This window comes from Uloborus diversus, chromosome 9, assembly GCF_026930045.1.
Source record: "Uloborus diversus isolate 005 chromosome 9, Udiv.v.3.1, whole genome shotgun sequence".
In the NCBI taxonomy this organism is placed as follows: Eukaryota; Metazoa; Arthropoda; class Arachnida; order Araneae; family Uloboridae; genus Uloborus; species Uloborus diversus.
In genome coordinates this window covers 96,975,846-97,000,512 of record NC_072739.1, presented here as the reverse complement: position 1 = coordinate 97,000,512, position 24,667 = coordinate 96,975,846, and the positions used below count along the sequence as shown (strand labels likewise).

At 36.2% G+C, this 24,667-nt stretch overlaps 1 protein-coding gene across 1 annotated transcript in view; it reads right to left on the bottom strand.

Moving 5' to 3' along the window:
• Positions 1–24,667, bottom strand: part of LOC129229933 (transient receptor potential cation channel trpm-like) — a 766,163-nt gene that overhangs the window by 19,755 nt on the left and 721,741 nt on the right. The window contains exons 15-19 of the mRNA XM_054864315.1: positions 17,140–17,237; positions 15,906–16,134; positions 12,382–12,576; positions 5,790–5,990; positions 4,034–4,162 (exon numbers count right to left, since the gene is read on the bottom strand). Of these exons, the coding sequence (XP_054720290.1) occupies positions 4,034–4,162; positions 5,790–5,990; positions 12,382–12,576; positions 15,906–16,134; positions 17,140–17,237 (852 nt within the window). The remainder of the gene's footprint in view (positions 1–4,033; positions 4,163–5,789; positions 5,991–12,381; positions 12,577–15,905; positions 16,135–17,139; positions 17,238–24,667) is intronic.

The window sequence follows — 24,667 nt, the reverse complement described above, 5'->3', positions numbered from 1 at the left end:
AAATCGAGGTTTTTTTTCCCAGAGAGAGAAGTTGCGTTGCAAAACTGAAACAAATCGAGACATAGGCGAGATATGGATTTTGCAACTAAAAGACGTCTATATTATACAGCATTGCTGCTGGAGGAGGAAGAAAATGAAGAATTAATATCATTTAATGACGTACTTAATCGGAAAAAAATGTCTCCTTTTTGCAGATCGTGAAACAGAGGGAGCAAATAAAATTTTGGTTAATAGGTAGGCTTGCCAGAAGTCCCGTTTTGACCGGGACAATCCCGGTTTTCAGACAAAGTCCCATTCGCCCGGCCAGTTTAATCCACGTCCCAGGAAAAAATAAATTCGATTACAAATGATCAAAAAGGCTTAAAAATAATCAAGTGTAAAGGATTATTTAGGATAATTATTTTATCATTTGTAACACCGAATTATAAAATTAAAACTGGATTAGTGTGTGTGGATTTTTACAACAAGATTTAAACCAAATAAGACTGTCTAAAAACGTCCGATAAAATGAAAAATATTTCTCAATAGTTCAACACTTTTTTTCCCTCATTCAAAGTGATTTTTTAACTAAAATAAATTGTAAATATTTTCTTCTAAGAAGTGAAATGTTCAAATTGTATCTGCTTACGTCATTTTTTATTACATTTGTTTTATGTTCATAGTTAGCAACCATTTATTCATAGCATTGAGAATAAACTGCCCTACACTCCAAAAATCAGCCACAGGTGTGCACCCTTTTTAATACTTGCAACTCGGGGGGGGGGGGGGGGGGTGTCCGTGTCCCGGTTGAACATTTTAGAAAACTGGCGAGCCTATTAATAGGCACCTTTCTAAGAACAGTGCCAAATTTCAGGAATGTTTTTGGTTGTCTCTAGAACTGTTTCAGTTTGTTTTAGATGCAATAGCTCCAGAAATTAAAAGCGTTGCATACAACACAACTAAGATGCCTATTTCACCAGGTGAAAAACTTGCTGTGACCCTTAGAAATGCACTTTTTTTTCATAATTTCAAATTTTTTCATTTAAATCAGGATCCGAAAGGGGCGATTAACCCCCCAACCCCCTTATCGGCCTTAACAACTTAACAAACTAAGTGCAGTTAAATTATTTGAATATGTATTTTGTCCCCCCCCCCCCCACCATGTACGACCTATTCTACACCAATAAAAGAGTTAGTGGCCCTTAATTAAACCGGATAATTTTTCAACCTGACAAGGCTGGGGAGGGCCTCCAGTAATTAAACCCCTCCTAACGGACAGTTTTAAATTCCACGGCAGCAAGGCATTAAGTTTAATATATTAAAAACCTCTCTCGTATGGATACCCTCAAATACAAACATGGACTCTATTTTGGGAGTTATTTACGTTGATGTATCCTTCCTTGCGGACAAATGTTTTGAAGAATAAGACAGTTTGCAGGCAATATGATGAAACCGTACCCTCTTGATTCAGCCTCTAAGGATAAGAAAAAAAGTAACATTCAATTATTGGGTTTGTAGAGCCCCATAGCATTGAAAGAAGAAACAGTAGATCTTCTTGTCGTAACATGCTACATACTGCACAGTATGCTAAGGAATCATAATATCACTGTCATAAATGATGGTGATAAATTAGAAATGCCAGAAGACAACATGGGTACCAATTGCATCTACAAACCAGAGACATCGCAGGTTTTCTTTTACAAATATCAGGGAAACCTTCGCATCTTATTTTAACTAAACATGCGGGAGGCAAGATGCACACTTAAATAGAAGAAACTGATGTTTTTATTATTGTTATTTATTTACTGTACATTTGCATATTTATGTATTCAAATTGTTGTTTTTGTACAGGACAATTTCACGAAAATATCAACTTGAGCATCAAAATTTCAATGTTATCAAAATACAAAGTAATATATATTATTTGAAAGCTTAAACTATCTATTTTAATACTGTATCACTTTAATTTTATATTAGAAACTGTTTTATTAAAAATAAGTCATAACAGATTCTGCATACTTTTCTAGAGAATTTTGTTTGATAATTTGTTACATTAATGTTTTTCAAACATTAATATAACAAATTCAATTCCGGAATCAATGTTTTTCTCAAAATATTTTCTAGCCAAAAAAAAAAAAAGAGTTATGTGTTTTGTAATGCACATTATAAAGTTTCTTACTACAACCTAATTGTTATAAATATTCTTATGATTCTCTGTTTAGGGACATAGTATTAAGTTTATTTTATGAATGTCAGTCATTAACCATAAAAAAGCAACTTTTTCCACTGAGCATGAAAATTTTTAGAGGAAACTTAAAAAAGTTCATACTTTCTGCCTACATTAAGAGTTTGTAAAAACTGAATAAGTAGAGTTTGAAATTCGCATTGGGAACACAGAAAATTCCTTGGTAACTGACTGACTTAATGTGGTAACTGACACTTTATTCAATTTTAAAATAACTACAATGTACTTAATGAAACACCCCTAAAATATTCCTCTTTTAAAAATAAATATGGAACAACCGAACTCATGAATTTTAAGACGGGTAAAACATTTTTAAAGTTTTATTTTTTATTTTTCCATATATTTTATTTCAACTTTAAAATAATTCATTCTATTTAGGTTTCATTAAGGAAATAATAAATGACTTGGGTGGAATTCTAAGTGAAAAATCAATCATTAATAATGTTTTCACTTTTTCTAATGCGATAAAAGAGAAAGTTTAAATGGCGTTGGTCTCACGCTTGACGCTGAAATCAAAGTCAAGTTGATTCCGGCGTGGCGATTCGCGACGGCGGTTTTGCTCGGGAGCGCATGCGCAGAAGAATCAACTTTTCCCCTCGACGAGAAGCGACGCCGGAGATTGGCGCTTTCGCTTCTAGGAAACCAGGGCTTTATTTGCAGTCGCCGCTACGATGTAAGAAATGGTTGTAAGAGGGGACAATTGATCTTATGCGAACGGGTAGTATGGGAAGTTTATTCTCACCGCCTTTTGTTACTAAGAACTAGAAAGTCACCCGTCAAGATATGACGGGTGAAAACTGCTTCTACTCTTCTAGATTTGAACTAAGAAATTGCCTGTTTGGTGATATTTTGCTAGTTGAAATTTTAACCCTAACACCAGTGGATTAACCCTAAACTACAGTAAATAGCTTTAAGTTTCTTCATTCCCCTGAATTGACCGTCTTACAGTAAAACAGTAAGTTAACGGATCGAGTTCAGCCTTGTCACAATAAAGCCATTCCCTGCATGTTAAATACAAAAACATATTATCAAATTATCATGCCTTGGCACGAGTTTCATTGTTGAAACACGTGGGTAACTCGATCATCAGCTATTATTTATGTAAGGATGAGTTGGTAAAATGAACAGCGTACATTTGCCGTATAGACTTACTTTTCAAATGTTCGCTCAGCGAGTTTTCCGCACACACTTCAAGATTGCCGCCCAAGCTCATGTTCCTGGAAGGCAATCAATTGTGATGTGGGTTGACACATTCCGGAGTACTGGGGCAAGATTAGCCGATAAATCCTGAACATAGCCATCGCTATGTCAGAAAGAGTTGACCGAAACTTCAGAAATCGGGTCACCCAGTGCATCACTAAGAAAGGGCGACACTTGCTCGATACAATTTTCAAAGCAGTTCCATGTAAATTTCCATGTTTGTAACATGTGGAGAATAAATGTTTAAAATGATACCTATAATGTCTTTTGTTTGATTGACCCTTCAAATAACCAAATACTGCCGCACCCTGTATTTCTTGCTCCTCTGCCAAACAAATTCTCATGGCCTCACTGCGCTACTGTTCTGGCTTTAAATCATTCTGACAAAAAGTTTTCAAATTAAAGCATTTTGAAATCGGGACTTAAATTATAATCTCCGTCTATCTCTTTTTTCAGTAGATAAAGTTCCAGTGTTGAATGCATTTTTTACTAATTTATAGCTCAGATGCATTTAAACATTTTAAACAGAAAACAAAATGTCAATACATTAAGAATTTCGAATACATTAAGAATGTCAAAAATCTCGGTGAGATCAGAAAATGAACTTACTTCTCTAATTTTCTCCAGCCCCAAAGTACAAATATAGGACGTTACATAAGCTTCTTGCCAAGACATTTGTTTGTGCATTCGCACCAAAACCACATGAGTGAAGAACACGAGGAAAACTGCATAAGCCATCTGGAAATGAAAGGTATTTTTAAATAACATTGTTTATTCAATTCTTTTTGTCGTATTTTGCATTTAGTTACCGTCCTAAGCCACGGCCAAGGCAGAAATACATAAAATGCATCGCCAGCTCAGTAATTCCATCCGATTACTGCAGTTTCGTGCTTTTTAGCACACTCATCAGCCCGGAATAGGATGTAACTGAGCTGGAGGTGGAAAACCTCTTAAGGGAGCCAAGAGAGCCAAACAAACTGGTAGCTAATGTAGAATTAGCACGCCAGATGAGTGACTGCAGCAATGGTGCGATTCAACTCAAACATTGATGGCAAAGCATGGTATTTTTAGTAAGTTACCGACTTAAGCCGGCTTAGTATCAGACTTCCAGAGGACATCTGCTTCCAGCTCGGTTGTTGTCTATTCCAAACTGATGAGTCCATAACAAGGACGAAACGACAGTCTCTGAATGGCATAACCGGGTTGTCGGTGTATTGTTTGTGTACATAGAGTAGAGGTAATGTGTTTGAAATCCAAAAATTTTAAGCATTTTTATTATACTTGGCCTGATTGTCACGGAGTAATCTGAGGCATGATTTTCCTTTTTATCTCAACATCTAGACCACTTAGAGACTTCTGGATTTCACTAAATGATTTGCTTAATCCCAAGGTACAACTTAACGCTGAAAAATGAAAATTCTAAAATAAAATAATTATTTCGGTTAGGATGCAAAACAGCAAATTTCATGTAATTTCCCAATTAAATAGTTAAATATAAAACCCATTGTTACAAATTTTGTTGCCTTGCAACAATAATGTTACTAGCAATCATAATGAAAATTTTGAATCAAGGCTTCTCTGAAGCAAGCATGAAATGTATTCAATATCATTGCTTTCTTAGGGTTTTAATCCTCATCTATGCCCATAATCGATAATGATTACGGGGCAAAGGAAAGAGACATATTAAGATCTTTATCGAGAGTAACTTGTATGCTGTGATACACAAAAAAATGGTTTGAAACCTTTTTATGTATAAATGTTTCTAATAATTTAGCACACAAATATATCTTAGAGAGGAACAAGAATAAATTTTTAGGCCTAATTGCTTAAAGTTTTAGACACGTATGTAGGATTCGTTTTCTTTTAGTATGGAGCATTTATATGAAAACTTAGGGTGACGTGTTTCGTGATGGTAAGATTATTCTACTTCTGAAATACATTTACACTAAAAATAATAAAATAACAGAATTTTTCAAAAGGATAAAATATTTTTTTTCGGTCAGAAAGGACAGTTTCAGTATTCCTGTAGTTTTCAATTATTCCAAGAAAATGACACCACAAACGAAGAAAACTGCGACTCAAGTCATTTCAAACCAAACTTTCCCGTTAAAAAAAATATGCATGCTTCAACACTCAAATTTATGATATAAAGCTTTTATAAAGAGAATTTCTTATTATCTAATAAGAAATTCTCTACATGACTTGAGTCGCACTTTTCTTCATTTGTGGTGTCATTTTGTTGGAATAATTGGAAACTACACGAATACTGAAAATGTCCTTTCTGACCGAGAAAATTTATTTTATCATTTTGAGTGCGTTATGAAAAGTGCTTAGTATTTTTTTTTTTTTTTAATTCTGTTATTACCGTGTGTCCCCAAAACTTGGTGATTGGAGCTCCGTAGAACTCGTATATCTTCTTTCCTAGCTTCAGAGGTTTCTGCTTGTTCTTCATGCGGTGTTTGTCGCTGTCCAAGCTCACTTCAAAAGGGAAAACTTTTCCGTTTTCAATCTTGTTCACCCTTGTGCTCGAGTTGCAGACGCTTCCAGATCGAATACTGACGTAAGACTACAGAAGAGAAGAAAAGATGGTTGCAAGTTTTTCAGTTCAAAAATTACGAACTGTTAATCATTTTATTTCAGAAAAAATATTGTAGGACATAAATGCAACGTTTCGTACGAAAACTAGCTCAATACATTAAAAAAAAATTACAGTAGAGACAAAAGACGTTTCACGGTCTGTAACTTTCACGATTTTTTTCTTTTTTCGTTTGAATAACAATTGGTGAACAATTTTATTTTCGTTTTTTTTAATCTTAAAAAAATTTTACTTCAAGTTTCTGCATAAATTTTTATTCGGCCCCGCCCGTGCAGATGGTCCTAAGAACGCATAGACGGTAGAAATAACCTTTGACGATCCCCGAGTTAGTTATGAATTTTCTCGTGACGTCTGTACGTGCGTATGCGTGTACGGATGGACGTATACAAAGTGTAAAAGACGTTAAAAGTTTGAAGCAAAGAAAAAAAAAGATCAAAAAAATATAAAATTAAATTTATATACGGGAATTGAGTCCCCTAACTTATATTTAAAGAAAGAGTTTCAATTGAAAAATAATGCCAACCCAAAAAGTTTGATATTAGTGCGACAAAGTTCGCCGAGAGATGATACGTAGGGTTTCGTTACTTAAAACACTGTGCCCTCGCTGTCAATAACACTTTTTGGGGGAAATATAGCAGCTAACAAGAGTTTAAAATTATATGGTGTGCGTAAAGAGTGTTTTTGTTTTTTTTTCCCCTTCAAATTGTACGAGCTTTTGTAGTATGTTTTTGCATATCATGGCGTAACATTTGCATTTATTTTTGAATAGCAATGCAAAATATGAGTACTTTGTTTTTCCCTTCGACAATCTGTCATTCTTTTGAAATGGCAATAAGTTCCAATTTCATCTTTTGTATGGTTCCCTAAAACTTTGCACTCTTTTATCTCGTTGAGTTTTGGTTGCGTAAATGACAAGTTTTTTTGTGTTACAAATATTTTTTGTTGGATATTACTTCCCTAAATATAAGTTAGGGGACCTATGGCACGTATAAAAAGTTAAATTTTGTATTTTGCGACTCATTTTTTTTTTCGCTTCAAACTTTCAATATCTCAACTCTGCATCTGGTTTTAAAATTCGAAGTATTCATCTAGGACCAACGGTTGCGAAAATAGAGGTTTTTGCATTCTAAACGGGAACACCCTGTGTATCTACGTATGTATCTCACATAACTCTTAAACGAAATGCCGCAGAAGGCTGAAATTTTGTATGTAGATTCCGAGTGAGGTTTAGTTGAGCACCCCCATTTTTGGTTGCATTCAGATGTTCCAAAAGGGGTCTTTTAATCTTTTTGCGGTAAATCAGGGTTAATTTCAATGCCGACGGAAGTGATGTTATAATTTGACACCAACTTAGTAATACATCACCAAATTGGTGACAAATTTGGCGAAAAAAATCATTTTTCGAATCTGGTTTTAATTTGGCGCTTTTGGCGATGTTCAGCGAACAATCCATTGAATCTTGTGAAAACTGTCGGTATTTAGAAAAGGAAACTGCGTATAAAGTTTTTCCATCGGTTCGCGACAAACTAGTGGCGTAATTATTTAAAGTGTTTTCTTACTTACTTTAAGGCACCACAATTGTATTGTATTTTTGTTCAAGAAGTTGTTGTTGAAGTTCATACAGCTTTATGCAATTCAAGATCACAGACGCTTATTACAACATCATCTTTCTTTGCATTTGGAAATCAAACTCTCTACGTTTACCTGCTCACTTTTATGTGTGCAGGAAAAGTGTTTAAAAAGTTATCCCTTTAAAAAGTGTTGCTTCTAACGCTCATACATGAGTACACTGAACCATTCTATTATTAAAAACCAATCATTTAATAGACGTAAAAAGAAGCAGTGTAGAGTCCACACCAGATTTTTTAAACTAGCAGTAGAGTCAATACATTCACAGGTAAAACTAATTTGGTTTGAACTGGTTTTGAGGTGAATCGGCCTTCTTTTCGTTTAAATTTTCCACTAGCTAAAGTTCCAGTTTATTCTATTCAATAAGATTTGTCAAAAAATAGTTTTGTGTTGTAGTCCTGGAAAAAACGGTCTGCGTGTGTGCATGTGAGGGAGGGCGGAGAGGAAGGGGAGATGCTTACAGAGATACGAATATAAGTTAATGATATAATATTGCGGAGGAGGTGACGATTGGGTGAAAATTTTTAAAACTGGTGAGACGCTCCAGTAAAGCGAAAAAATAAAAATGACACGCCATCCCCTATGCCACCCTCTCCTGATTCACCACTGAAATATTTAATCAACAATGGATAAATTCTTTTTTATATTATACGCAGTCAAGCACCATTTAAGGCGGTAAATAATACAAAAGGGCAAATGAAAACGAACATTCAGGTAAACGTGTGCCAAAATAATTGCAAAAGCTAAAATTCGGGGGAAAATGTCTTATCGGAAAATGCGCGTCAACAGGTACAACGTTTATATTCATGTTTAGTGGTGTCATCTATTGTCATTCAACAATACTAGGTATTCATCCACAAGAAAAGAGATGGATTAAAGTTCAAGCATTGATATTTTGTTTCTTTTTACCCAACCCCAAATGACTCTAAATAGGGTGAGTTGTTGTGGGAAATCTGATGTTTCTTTCGCTTTTCTTAACTGATCTTTGCTGGTTCCAATGTCAAATTATTTTCATACAAATGACGTTAGGGAAGCTGACCGATTCCACATCCGAATGATGGCAATTTAAAGCATCACAACTCTGACTCCTACTCTTTAAACTCAAAATTAGTCCGACTCCAGGCCCTCGGAGGGTTGCAGACTTGGAGGAAAAATGACCACCTCCGATTCCTGGAATTTTAAAGCTACCGACTCCAATTCCTTTATACCAAATCGTCGCCTCAGAGCAAAAGTAGGATATCTTAGTGTTATTCCTGGAAATAGATGTCTTATTAGTGTTGCTCTGAGGAGACGAAATGATGTTTCCGCTTCAAAGTTTCCGTAGTCAATTTTACTGTGTCTTTTACCATTTGCAATTACATATGAGTACGAAATAGGATTTTCAACATTTAGGTGAACATATAGGGCCTGGTGGGGTGAAGTGGTCATAAAATCGCAGGTTTTCAGCTTCGCGCGCGCGGTGAATAATAAATACAATAAATTCTTTAAACATTTCAACTTTTTTTGTTATTGTTTTACATTGCAATATTAAAGAACACGGAACATTGAATTTTAGGGAAAAAAAATGATTTTAGTAGTTTTATAGCACTTTTCCCCTCCATATATTTATGACCACTTTATCCCATGGGGTGGGGGGAAGGGATCATAGCATGGGGTAAAGTGGTCACAGTTAAAAATAGATGCCAAACCGTTATAAATAACACTAATATTTGTATATATCTGTTATGTAAACTTGTGTAAACACGTTTACATAACAGATCTCAAAAGTAAGTCGATGAGTAGATACATGTATGCATCAGATATATGCATGCACGTGCCTACTCAAGTATATACGTGTATACACAAGTATATAAGCATGTATACGTGATTACCTACAGGAGTGTATACGTGTCTACAAGAATATATACGTGTGACGTGTACATACGTGTGACGTGTATGTACCTGTCACGTGTATATACGCGAATAAATGAACATCATATACGCGTATGCATTGTATCTTGAGTATACAGGCGCATACCTGAGTATATACCTGTATAGTAAACGTATATACACACATACAAGGGTACATACATACATATTCGGGTATACAGGAGTTAATTCGTGGATACATCCAGTGTATCTCTGGGTACGTGTCTACTGACGTATATATACATAATGAACAACGAGTATATACGTATGTATACGTGTAAACACGATTATATACCTGTATATACGTATATACCTACATTTATGTGTATACACCAGTACATGTATGTATACATGAGTATATACGCTTATATACATGTATGCCTACAGAGTGAATCCAAGCTCTTGGGCAAAAATCCAAGCTCTTGGGGTGTGAGAGAGGAGGATAAGAAGCAAAGAATCATAAGGAACCTATGGTCGCTGACGCGCTTCATGCACACAAAGCCAGATACTGATGAATGCAAAACAGGTCAGAAATTTGTTGCATAAAGATGATTTTATCCAACATTTTAGTTTTTAAGAAATATTTACAACACTTGTTAAAAGTTACGGTCTGTAGTAGTATTTAATACACACATCGCAACAAAGGCGCAGCGGCAGACGAAATTTTCTCAAAGTCTCGTTATTGCAACAGAGAGTGATTTGTGATTGCGACGCATGTATTACAGCTGCTGGCTGCAAATTTCATCAATCGCTTTAAAACTTTCTAAAAACCTAAAGTATTATGTAAAATTGTCTTTGTGTAGTAAATTTGTGACCAGTTTTGCATCCATCAGTTTCTGACTTTGCGTGCATGTAGCGCGTCAGCATTGTGTTTGTAGCCATATGTTCCTTATGATTCTTACTTCTTATCCTCCCCTCCAACACCTTTTAAAAATTTGCTCAAGAATTTAAAATCACCCTGCATACATGTATATTGTTCACTCCTGTTTGTGAAAATTGCAACACCACGAAAGACTTACGCGAGTGAGCTGAAAATTGCAGGAAATGTAAAATAGGGCATGATATGAAAATGATTAGAATTGCAGTCCGGTAGCGCATGCGTATGCTGAGCAGCGCCCTCTGATTGGCGGATCGAATCGAATATAAATAGACGGCTGTAGTAGTATGATTATCGGTGGTTATATGCTAGAGTAAACCTTAACTGAATCTTTACTATGCCTCTTCGACGAAAGAAAGCGAAATTTGAGCAAATTTCGGAGTTTGAACGGGGCAGAATCGTGGGCCTTCGTGAATCTGGATTGTCTTATCGTGCAGTAGCCATTCGTGTGCAGCGTAACAACAGCACAATCATGCGTATTTGGAAGCAGTAGACGGACGAGGGTCGGACAGCTCGTAAATCCGGGAGGGGACCCCGAAATGTGATGTCAGCTCGTGACTACAGATACTTGGTGCGTATGGCGCTGACGGATCGCACAGCTGTGGACGGACGGCAGCACAGTGATCAGCAGCAACAGGTGTTTCATTGCGTGCTTTATCAATTCGGAGACGGCTGCTGCAGCGTGGGCTGCGCGCAAGGATTCCTTTATACAGCATTCCTCTCACGCAAAACCATCGGCGCCTGCGGCTACAATGGGCCAATGTGCATAGAAACTGGCGTGCTGATTGGCAGCAGGTCGTCTTTTCTGACGAATCCCGCTTCAATTTGTGGCACTATGATGGCCGAATTCGTGTGAGGCACTATGCCGATGAACGGCTAATTCCGGAATGCATTATCGAATGCCACAGTGGACGAACACCCGGAGTTATGGTCTGGGGTGCCATAGCATATCATGGACGATCACAATTGCTACGAATTGTGGGCAATTTGAACAGTATCCGATACATAAACGAAGTTTTACACCCCAAGCTATTCCTTTTTTGCAAGGATTGCCACGGGCTGTATTCCAGCAGGATAATGCCCGTCCACATGTTGCCTGGACTGTCTAATTCTACCCTGATTCGCAGCAGGTACAGCTTCTCCCTTGGCCTGCATATTCCCCGGATATGTCACCGGTTGAACATGTGTGGGATTTCGTTGTGCGGCGTCTCGCTCGTGATCCTCGTTCTGTTACTTCGACAGACGAACTTTGGTCGCGCATACGAACAATATGGAATACTTTTCCGCAGGCAGATATTCAATATTTGTTTCACTTCATGCCGAGTCGAGTAGCAGCTCTTACTGCGGCACGTGGTAGCCACACAAAATACTAATTTCTATCTCATTTTATTGTTTGTTTGGTTTGAAAACGTAATCATTTATTTGTACCATTACCACTCAACTGTGTATTAAATTTCATTCATCTATGATGCTTCCTTCATGGTGTTGCAATTTTCACAAACAGGAGTGTATTTAAGAAAATATGGCACAAATCAATAAATGCCCAAATACTTGAATCGCTGTAAATGCTACGAAACTTAAATTTTGGGGTCCGTTACAAATGACTCTTATTGGGCACTCTCCATATTTTTTTACCCTTACGTCTCTAATATATTTCACCCTTCACTTTGAAAATCTCGGGCCCCCTTCAGGCTCGGGCCCTGGCCAACAGGTTTCCCTTCTCCCCCCCCCCCTCTGGGGTTCACCGCATCTGGTTATATTTCGATTGTAACTATTGAACAAAATCAGTAAGTGAATAAAATAAAATAAAATAATAATTGTAATAATGAAAAGAGGGAGAAAAAGCACGGATTCACGAAAGAAACAGGACATTAAAAAGGGTTTCACTATCCGAAGAATTAAGGAAGTCTAATTCAAACAAAGAAACATGGTAAAAAAAAAACTTACATCGTATTGTTCTCTGTGAGGCCTAGGCGTTTGCCGAACCATTTTTTCCTTTTCTCCGGAACATTCGACTTCATCATCCAACTCCGCCATTTCTAGATTGTGCTCTTCTTCAGTCTGCGGCATTAGTTGAAGTTCTTCTCGACTGCGAAACTCCAAATATATAATTGTTACAGGAAAAAGCAAACCTAAAAGAACCTAAAAAATAATTTTAAAAAGGGTTCTTTATAAAGTAGCTTTTGTTATTTTTGTATGCGCATAGAATCACATTTTTTTTTTTTTTTGTAGGAGTAAAATTTGCTAGTGGAAAAAGAATCTTCCCTCTCGGGAAGATTGAGCTTCCTCTCAGAATTTTCCGAGAGGGGGGGGGGGGGGCAAAAATCCTTAAAAAATCCAGTTTCTGTTTCTAAAGGTTCTTTTTTCAGATTTCTTTTTGAAAGAAAGATCCAAGTAAGAAAAAATACATGCTGCATAAATACCTTACCGGAATTAAACTGGAAAATCCATTACGCTTTTATGCTAATCCAGTAATCTGATTCAACAACTAATTGTGGAATTGCACTGCGGTTGTACATAAATATACTTATGTACAGAACTTCTAAATTAGTGGAGTGGGATGGGGAGAGACTAAAATTTAATTTGAATTCTATTGGGTCACTTTCGGAAGAATTATTTATAGCATTCGTGAGTCTTTTTTCAATGTGCAGAATGTAAAAAAAGAAAAAGAAAAAGAAAATCCCCAAACAAAAAGTAGGGAGCCCCTAACTTTCTCTAACATCAGAGGTCAATCGGGCCATACTTCGTGGTGTAGTCCTAGAAAAAGGATGGTGAAGGAATATTTGCAAATAAAAGTATAAGTTAATAAAATCAAACAGTGAAGAAGCTTTTATGTTAAAATTTCAAAAAGAGGGGGACGCTAGCGTAAAAATAAAAAAAGTAAAGGGACTCTTGTGCACCTCTTCGTTTAAACCACTGTCGTTCGCAATGTGAGGGTGTTTATTGTGTCAACCCTCCAGAACTCTTGGCCTTTAACGTTGTCCCAAATCCTAAAATGTTAATTACAGTTCGTCCCACTTCTGGCCGGACCGACAGGCTACATGCAAGCTCCAAGTGTTTCATTCCTAACCTCCCGCGTATAACCGTGCATTATATTACCGATATTAATTGCTCATTTAATGTACCCAACATTTATCACACTCCAGAGCCCCCGTAACTACCAGTATTTGTGCTTTTACCGGTTGAATGGGGCCGCGACATATTTAACATGTCCCAATGGCCATTAATGAACACGGAGGATTTTCGTCCAGTTGGCGTCGAAGACGGGACCCTTCGGTTAAGACTCCTGCACCTTTACAAAAGATCACTGCCTTCAATGCACCCAATAGAATTAATAATGAGTACTAAGCTTTATTACAGGTGGTGTTAAAAGCTTTATGAATACATCATTCGTAGCGCGCATGTTGTCTGCCGGCCCAGCCTTATTTGGGACGCACTGTAATAGGGACATTCTAATATTATGTTTCCTCATAGCATTACTTTCCATCTCTGGCAAGTTGAGTTCGGCTGCCAGACCGATTCAAGGATTCCATTAGTTGAAATAGTTGAGGTGAGAAAAAACGGCTTGGGAACTTGCGGCTTTAGTTGACTGTGTATTGGCAGACATTTGGCGAACAATATTACTATACCTAACTAGAGCCGCTATATAGATATATACTATTAGCAAGCGGTACAAGATTTTCTCGCTAATAAAAGAGTTGCAATGATAGTCCAACCAAGGCTAACAATGCCTCTTCTTACTGATTGCTCTCCCTTGAAAGAAATGGACTTGTGATGATGATGATGACTTATTCTTCCGATCTAGCCGCAGGTTAGACCAGGTCCATGAGCCCAAAAGTCCCTAAAAAATCATAAACCAGGAGAGGACTGGTGTAAATGTCCCCTCTGTCCAGTCCCGCACAATTCAAAAGATGGTCTGGGGAGATGCCTGTACCAATCTACATTTTGTACAGGCCTCAAAAACTTTTTCACCTAAATGAAAAGAAAGGCACTTAATGTGCCCACTTGCAAGCCTGCTGATTGTTGTTAGGAAGATTCTGTCTTGATGGAAAGGGCACCACCTGGGGACTGCATATTGTACCAGAAGTGAGTCGGAGGAGTCTTCCAAAGTTTTAGGTTCAAAGTCTTCACTTTAGAACAAATTTCTGAGAAGGTCAAAGTTCTTCTCGACACCAAATTTTCAGTGACACCTACCCGTGTGGTGACCGGGTTGCCCCAAAGGTGATCATGTGGTAACCAAGGGGCAAGAAATATCCCAATGTATCCCCATGCATGTCGTAATAGGCGACTAAAATGGGGTTGGGGGAAATGTTAATAGCCGTACCCTGTAAAAATAAGGGAGCCAAATCAGTCCCCTTCCTTCGGGTGTTAAAGGTCTTCGATCTCCAATGGCTGTACCACGTTTCCTTTACTCATGAGCTCTTTTAGTCAATGGATTTGTTCAAGGCCATAACTGAACTTGTCGGAGCTGAACAGTACAAAAGGACGCTTGCAAACAGAACCGCACAGAGCGGTTAAAATATAACTGATAGTGCTCCGATGCTTATAGTTTCGGTCCTCCTGAACAGATTTCATTGAAACTTCAAAGATACGTTATGTGGCTTATGCGAACAAAATTATTGCACACTAAAATGTGCACTAATTTTCACTCTGCCTCAATAACAGTTCGATTGTATTTACTATGCAATTTTGAAGAAAAATTTTCAGCCTTATTATAGTTATGTAACTTTCAATCTACGGAACATCTACGAAGCAGTGTGTGCTAGGAAAGCACTGTGCTTGGCAGCAACTACAATGCCAAGACACGTGTGCTTCCTCCAGTTCTGAAATTTGTAGGTCAGAAATCAATCACCTAAGAATACTTATATACCTTTTAATACTTCTATGTCCTCTTACTAAGCTTACTTGAAATTTTTTTTACTAGTTTGTGCAATTCTTTCCCTTTCCTGGCATTCTAATTGTTAAATTAAGGATTTCATATTTTGTCATTCCAAAATAATCCTAAATTCAGGTTTATGTCATGGATATGTCAGTGTATGGATGGTATGTCATTATGATCATGCAAGTACCTTTTGGAAGCAAACCATACCTTGAGTTTGGTGTGTTTTCGCGTCCTGAGTCCACTCATCCAAAAATAGACTGCTCGCCAGGAAAGCACTGTGCTTGCACTGCAATGTCAAGACACTTGTGCTTGCTCCAGTTTTGAAGTTCGTAGGTCAAAAATGAACCATCTTATTATAACTATATAACTTTCAATACTTCTATGTCCTCTTTAAGTATGCTTACTTGAAAAGTTTTTGTTAATTTGTGAAATTCTTTTCCCTCTGACATTGCACTTGTTAAATTAAGGGTTTCATATTTTGTCATTTAAAATAACCTTAAATTCAGGTTTATGTCATGATGTCACTGTATGGATGGTATGTCATTCTATGTCTTTAAGACTTTGATTACGTTTTGGGATCAAACCTTACCTTGAGATTGGTGTGCTTCCGCGTCCTGAGTCCACCCATCCAGAGATCGGCTACGAGCATCTGCGAAGCAGTGTGCGCTAGGAAAGCACTGTGCTTGGCAGCCACTGCAATGCCAAGACACGTGTGCTTGCTCCAGTTCTGAAGTTCGTAGGTCAGAAGTTGGAGGGTGATGTGGACGTCGGACCTGTAGCAGTAATCCAGCAGGTCCAGAGCGAGGTTTTCGAATTCTCTGAAAAGAGACATAGTTACTATAGAAGCAATGCACAAAAGTAGAACAATTATGGGTACTTATACGTAATGTGTACTGTCGATTAAGGCTTAATTTATAACAAAGTGGGGGGGGGGACTTTATTCTTCATAACATTTATGCATTCGTGTACACGCAAATATAAAGTTGTTAAAGGGTAACAATAAAACAAATAAATAGATAATGATAATAATTATTTGTAAGAAAGAAGAGCGTTCTACTTTACACGTTTTACACTACTAGAGCCGAGCGTCCTTGCGTTTACTTACAAATAAACCTCTGTATCTCGGGGTGCTCTCATCAAGTTTTCAGTACCAAAACGTTTGAAATTATCCTAAAGCAGATTGCAGTTCAGCTATTGAGAAGGACATTATTTGAAAAAAGTCATTTGTTGACAAGTGGAATGTTAATTAATTGAAAAAGTAATCAATTCTTAATATTATAATGTAAAATAAGGCAAAAGTTAGTCCAAGATATGAGGAAGGAAAGTATTTTTTAAAAATGTGTTTCAGTATAGTACGAGAAATGAGTCTTTGGACGGTGAGACTTTTGGCGGAAGTATACTTTTAGAGGCAATTGCGGTAGGCATTTAGTATTAAGGGAGCGTGTTTTAAGAACAACGTTCTGTCATGGATTTCTTTAATTACATCCACGGTTCCCCTTAAACCTGTAACCAAAAAAAAAAAAAAATCCTTGTAATGAATTGAAACAAGGTTTTTAAAATAACTACCAATTTTCGATCATGTTTTTTTTTCCTTTACTATTTTATTTTCAATGCCTTTATTTATTATTTTTCGCTGGAAAAAAGTGAAAATAAAGAGAAAAAAAACAGGCAATTCTTCCTTCCTTTCTTCCACTATTTTATTATTTTTGCATGTCATTAAAAATTTCAGTTCATTCGTTTGCGGCTGATATAGTCAATCTAACAATTCTATTTATTTTTTGGTTTAGATTGTCCATTTTTGAAATTTTAACATAAAAAATTACCTTGCATTATTTCTCATTTCTGCACATACATCGGCTTCCATATCATCTTGCGCTGCTTCTTGCGCCATGGCCTTGTATAGCTTACAAGCTACCAGAGCCTAGGAGGAAGAATAACGTGTCTTTTACAGTTTTACTGAACTTTATTCATGAAACAACCTATAAAACTTGAGCTGTTTATGTCAAATAAATAAATAAATAAATAAATAAATAAATTGAAATAAAATTAATTAATTAATAAAATAAATAAGTAGCTTATTGATTGACGGTTGGAAATTGAACTGAGAAAGCAAGTATTCCATTTCCAAACTGCATGAAAATTTAATTCTGTAAATTGGTTTAAAGTTGTGCTATTCACAACTCCAATAAACTACAGGGGGCGCTGCAACCACTGTCTAATGGCAGATGAAAAAGGTAAAACAAACAAATGCGGTAACTTATAACGAGCTTTGATGCTTAGTGAATGACAGTATTTTTTCATCGTGTTTGTGAGAAGCTTTCTTTTCTATTCTTCTGAAATTACATTACACCATAAACTGTCTGAAGCCTGTAATTTACCTCAAAGAAAACAAGCAGAATGGAATGTTTTACCTTTTCGGTAGTCTTGTTAATGACCGCAAGGTAGCGTATTCGAGCTCTGAAGATGCAAATATCACACTTTTTCCTCCGTCTCAAAGTAGTCGCTGCATTTAGGACTAAATTTACACCTTAGTTCACTACATTAAGTTGCTAAATTTTGCCAAAATGTAGCAAATGTTTTGCAACAAAGATGTAGCTGCGAATTTTTGTCTAAAATAAGTTTGAATACTGTTGTTCTAAATTTTGGAAACTGGTGGTAGAATCCTTAGAAAACGGGTTGTGGCTAAAAAATGTCTAAATTCTGGAGTTTTCAAACTAATTTTGTACTTATTTAAGGAAGAAAGGAGGGAATGCTTAGAAAGTAAATGTTGTTAAATTTTAACAGCATTGCATTCTTAACGCTCTAAAATAGTTGAAAAACCTTCAAGTCATCAGTATTAATAATCAGTACAACAGTAGGCAGATCTACAAAACAGAAATTCTTAATTATATATATATATACACACACACACACACACACACATATATATATATATATATATATATATATATATATATATATATATATATATATATATATATATATATATATATATATATATATATATATATACATATATATATATATATATAATGTTGGTATGTTGATTAAACATGCTGTAAATTACCGCTCATAAATTAGGGCAATGTAAAAACTACAAGAAATGTACCAACAGCCCGATTGTGACATCCAGAGCCTGCAGTTTCGACTTTGTTATGGGTTCATTAGCCTGAAATAGTCAATTAACTAGTTTGAAGGTATTCTCGGCTTCAATGAGAAGACAGCTGCCTCCAGCTCGGTTATTAATAGAAATCGGTAATGCTACAGAGGGGCGTGCACGGGGGGGGGGGAGGGACACCTGTTGGCCCGTCCAGATATGCGGCTGGATAAAAGATGGATATGGACAAAGATACTTGATTTTCACAGGAATGAGTGAAAACCAGTGAAATCCCGGAACGTTACCCGAAACTATTCTGTGACATTCAGTAAGTTACCGCCCTATAGCCAGGGTTACAGCAGAAATACATGAAATACACCGCCAGCTCAGTCAATTCCAGCCGAAGACTGCAGTTTCTTGTTTATTAGCACTCATCAACCCGGCTTAGGAAGTGGCTGAGCTGGAGGTGGAAAACTTTTAAGGAAGCCAAGAGTGCCAAACAAACTGGTAGCTAATATAGAATTATAAGCATGAAACTGCAGTCCTCGGCTGGAATTGACTAAGCTGGCAGTGTATTTCATGTAATCTGTGACGTTTCGGAATTTTCTTACAGTGTATATTGTAAGAATGCGTTTGTTCATTTTTCAATCTCAATTATATACAGTGGCTCCCAAAAGTCTTCGTACACTTTGAAATTTTTTAGTAAAACCAAAATAACGCGAAACTGAATTCGAATATGAAGTTTAATATTTTTTCACATCATTCCTACGTCATTCTAAATAAAATCCTGTAGTTTTTTCGAAATATTGATGGATTTTCTTTTTGAAATGGGTCAAAAAACGAAGAGACAGAGAAATAATACGCCACAAAAGTCATCGTACACTCAAATATTTCCGAATAAATTCATAATTAAAATTATCATATGTCGTTTTTTTATTATTTTTGCATTGTGTGGACCCTTAAAAGTCATTTGGCTTTAATTTTTTGTTAATTTATTCCCTAATATTGCGTTTATTACTTTAAAATAGCTGGTATTCGTAAAAAACCACAAGCACTATTCGAAATTTGAATTTTTTCCTCGCAGTAGCGGTAAATTGGTTTGAAAGGTCTCTAAATTAGTTAATTTATTCCATTCTATAGTAAAGTGCTTGATAAAATGCTTCAAATATAAGAACTGGTCCGAAAACAAGGTAAGAAAAGGTCAACCGGTAAAGTTGACAAAGTGTGATCGCACATTTACAATTAAAAAAATTATGCAAAATACATATTTGAGTGTTGTAAAGGTTTCTGCAGAGTTAAATGAAACTTTTTACATTTAACTTTCACCTAAAATTATTCTCCAAATTCTCTGATTAGCTAGATTAAATAGGACCTCTTCCCGCAGAAATTTTCTTGGTCGTGCGAAAAACAGAAAGCTTAACGTTTTTCGTCGCAAAATCAATGATAAATAAGCTCAAAATGTTTTGGCATTACGTCTTACTTACAGATGAAGAAAAATCCATCATTTTTGATTAAATTGTCGTATAATTGTGAATAGAAGAAAATATTAGGAATTTAATCTTAGGAACTGAGTTTGACCAGTCAATCAGAACTGTGAAGGTGTTCTAGTGTGAGGGTGCATATCAGCATCAGGACTTGATAGTTTGGAATTTTTTGATAAAATAATGAATAATGCTGTTCATTTAAATATTTTAAAAACCAATTTTAAACTCTTAGCCAAAAATTTGGTTATCGAAAACAACTTTGTTTTTTTTATCAAGATAACGATAAGAAACACACGGTTTTCAACGTTTGCGTCTAGTGCCTCAAAAATTGTCCTAAAGTTTAGAAAATATCCCTTCAATCTCCAGATTTAAACTTAATGTCACATATTTAGAGATATCTGGAGACTAGATTACGAAAATACGGCTTTGAAACGAAAATAGAGCTAGAAACAGTAAAACTCGAAGTGTAGTTGAGCACTTACTCAGAAATTACGCAAAAAAAGAAAGAAACGAGCTGATGTGTGCATCACATGACTTCCTTTTACTCCAATTTAATGTCATTTCCCCATTATTCGCTATTTTAATGTGATTCAATATTTATTCTCTAAATATCACCAACAATGGCCAAATTGAAACCAAAAAAAAAAAAAAAAAAAAAAACTCCGCCAAATTTGTCGCCAAGTTGGCGACAAAACTTGGCGACCAAAAGACTGGCGATATATCGCCAAGTGTCCGACAAATTATAACGAAACTTGAGTTTACATCGAAATTAACAATGATTTCCCCCCAAAAAGGTGCAAAAGACCCCCTTAGGAACATCCGAAAGCAACCAAAAGGGGAGGTGCACAACTAGGCCCCACTACGAGTCTATGTACCAAATTTCAACTTTCTAGGACATACCATTTTTGAGTTATGCGAGATACATACGCACATACACACATACATACAGACGTCACGAGAAAAGTCGTTGTAATTACCTCGGTGATGGTCAAAATGGATATTTCGCGTGTCTATACATTCTTAGGCACTTTTCCGCATGTGGTCGAATCGAAAAAAAAACTCAACATTCATTTGGGGGTGAGCAAAATGGAAATTAAGGGCGATTTTTGAGTGAAAATTTTTTCGTGAATACAATACTTCCTTTTTTGTAAAAGGAAGTAAAAAGAATAAAATCTATTCCCAGACGTTTAAAAGGTGTTGTTGATACTGTATGATATTCTACTAAACAATAACTTAATAAAAAGTTAGATTATTCAATAATATATAGACATTTTTTAAAGTGTACGAAGACTTTTGTGAGATAAAATTTCCGGCACATTTTGGTTTTTGATTTTTAAAAAATTAGGTTTTAAATTTTGATTAAAAAATTTTATGTAGTTTTATTGAAAAATGATCATGGATCTTATAATTAAATTCCTATTCCGAAATATTAATTCTAACTAATGGCTAGAGTCCTATTTCATTGAAAGTCGTAGGTGTACGAACACTTTTGGGAGCCACTGTATGTGAATGTCAGTTGAACGGTGCGGAACAGTACAGAAAGGTTTTTCACTGAAAATCTGGGATGCGACTCTGAGTATGCAACATACGAGGCTTCCAATGTTTTTTCAATTCTTTTTGAAACGTGAAAATATTTTCGAACATAGAGCTCATAGGAGTAAGTCACATACTTACGTAGTTTTACGCCGAAAAATAAGAGAAAAAAAGATGTGAAGCAAAACCATCGAAAAAAAAGAACGGTTTGATCATTTAAAAAATATTTTACGGGGGTATACAGTATACCTCCATGAGTTTCTCAACTTGCTCGAAATCTTCATGCCTTTGAACTTCGCATTACCTCTATGCATTAGCCATGCCTGAATATGTGTTTGAAAAGTTCTTACATGTACATGAACTACTGTACTAGGATCATCAATAATGTTAAAAAACAAGGCCCCAGGAGTTGGTTTTGGTCCCCGAATCCGGTGCTGTTGCAGTTACGGACTCTCACTTCTTGTAACCTTCTCAGCTACGGACTCTCACTTCTTGTAACCTTCCCAAAATTATATCTAAAGTTTGACCACGAAAAGAAGGCATATGACCTTGAAGCGAAACATCATTTGTAATAGGTAGAATCTGCCAGAAAGCCCCGACTAGCAAGAGGCATGTGGTCTCGCTAATCCTATCTATTTCAAAATAATAACAAAAAAAAAAAAAAAAAAAGTTTGAATTTTGTCATCTTGAATTCAAATTATGTTTTTCGCAATCACGAGTGTGTGTGTAAATGTAAGCGTGTGTGTTTGTGTGCCTGAGGTATGTATGTGTGCGTAGGCATGTGTGTAAGTGTGTGTGGGGGGTATGTGTATGTGTGTGTAGGCATATGTGTTTGTGTCTGTGCGCAGGCATGAGTGTGTGGGTAGTTGTGTGTATGTGAGTGTGTAGGTGTGTGTATGTGTTTGTGTATGTGTGTAGGTGTGTGTATGTGTTTGTGTATGTGTGTAGGTGTATGTATGTGTAGGTGTATGTATGTGTAGGTGTATATATGTATATGTGTGTAGGTGCGTGCATGTATGCGTGTAAGTGTGGGATATTGACGAAACCTGGAGACGGTTTTCGCTAGAGGTGCAGCATCGTGAGGAGCCGGTCGACGTTGATGCTGCGGAGGGTGCTAGTGGGAAAAATCAAAGGAACGTCAAAAACAGTCAAATGAAAGCAATAAGCAATCGTGATTGCTCAACAACCTATTACAAATGATACAAATGATGTTTTTGCTCCTACGTCATCCACCTTCTTTTCGTGGTCAAGCCATACAGAGCCCTTGAGTGTTGTGTCTGGATCACTTGTTTCCTTTTTTTCAGAAACAGAAGAGTTGCCGTAAGTTTATCTGCAATTAGGAATTGCTGGGAGCTGAGTTGGTCAATTTTATAATGTCAATACATTTTATAGATTAATGCGATTGAAGTCTGATGCCTTACTCGGCCTCATACATCCTATTTCCCCCCCGTCCAGGTCACACGCCCTCCCCATCTCCATTCAGACGTGTGACGGAAAAATAACTCTTGTGCAATAATGCAAATATTAATGGGGTTACATTTTTGTGTTGACCCCTTTTCCTCCTTCTTTATATGGAAATCAACATCCATTGTTTCACTTTGAAAACATTATACGGTCCGTCAAAAAGAAGAGAAATTGATATTTTAGCATATCATAAAAAGTACTGTATATTTTTTGCCCAAATTTTAGTTATACGTTTTATACCTCTTCTAGATTGTTTTTCCATCATAATATGGTTCCATATCATATTTTTTCATAAAAAATTTTAACTTTTTTGATGTAGTAAATAACGTTTTTATTGTTGGACTGGTTCACACTTTGATATAAAAAAACAATCGTTGCTGTCGCCAAGGTGGTTCAGGTATTACACGCAAAAGTATCACGCATGTTTTCAACATTACGAGATTCACCCTTGCGAAAACCAATGGAATCAAGCCATTTTTATTACAAAATCACCTTTATTTACATCACTTAATTATAAAATAAAAATCACCACTTAATATGCCCCCCCCCCCCCACCCCTTTTTGTCCAACACCATTTTCACTCTACTGGGCATAGAGTGAACTAGAGTTTTGCACTTTTCTTCGAATTCTTGATTTCTAACCATGCTTTTAGCAAAGCACTAATCATTTGTTCTTTTATTATGCAATCTGATTTTCACTCAATGTCACAAGGGCCTGCCTCCTCCCTGGAGAAATATCTATGGCTAACAAAAAGATATAAAGTGACTGGATTGAGGAAAAAAAGCAAAAATATGTAGAAACTTACATCTTTTAAACAAAACCCAATATTTATGACAAAAACACGTGAGATAATAGTTCCTAATCAACTGTAGGCTAAACAGCTGTTACAAACAAAGATTGAACAACCTAAAAAATTCGAAAATTGAAAATTTCCAACTTGATTCCATTAATTCGCCCAAGGTTGTAGGTTTTTTTTTAGTCTACTTACCTTGCAAAAGTCAAAGAAAGAAGAAAAAAGCATAAAAGAAGGCTTAATGCATCTTGAAAATATCGCGAAAAAAAAATTAAATAAATATCGAAAAATTAAAAATTTTAAAGTAGGCTTTTGAGATGGGGAAAAATGGCTGTCGGTCTGTCTGTCCCCTCCATTGAGCTATAACACTAAGAGGAGAGAGAACTTCCCATTCTTCTACACTGAGGCTCACGGTCTGAATTTCGAGCGAGTTTGGCAAAACCAATTGTATTATAAAACATGTTGTTTAATGGCAAAAGACCGCTTCTTTTGCCACAACGATTTGAACATATTAAGGATTTGAAAAATGCACGGCAAAAGGCTTTACATGATAAAACTTGAGTTTAAATGTTAAAAGTGCGATTCTTTTGCCATACTCGCTTGGACAAAAAACGGACCGATTAGTTCGCTCTCCTCTTTTAGTGTTAAGCTCAATGGTCCCCTCCTTCTAACTTTTGAGTGAATAGTCCGATTCGAACAATTTTTTTTTTGTTCAAAAGATCACGGCGAGGATACCTCATTCCTACATTTCCTTTTTTGATTCGAACTATTTTTCGTTCAATTTTGAACAGTTCACAAAAACTTAACCTTCGGGGAGCCTACGGGGAAATTCAAAGAAATTCCGAAATTAGAGGCGAATTTGCCTCAAACAAACTTTGTAGGAAAAAAAGCTTTTGATTAAAAACATGTATATAAAATATCATTTTGATTTCAACAATTTTCCGTTCAATTTTGAACAGTTCAAATCCCTTAACATTAGT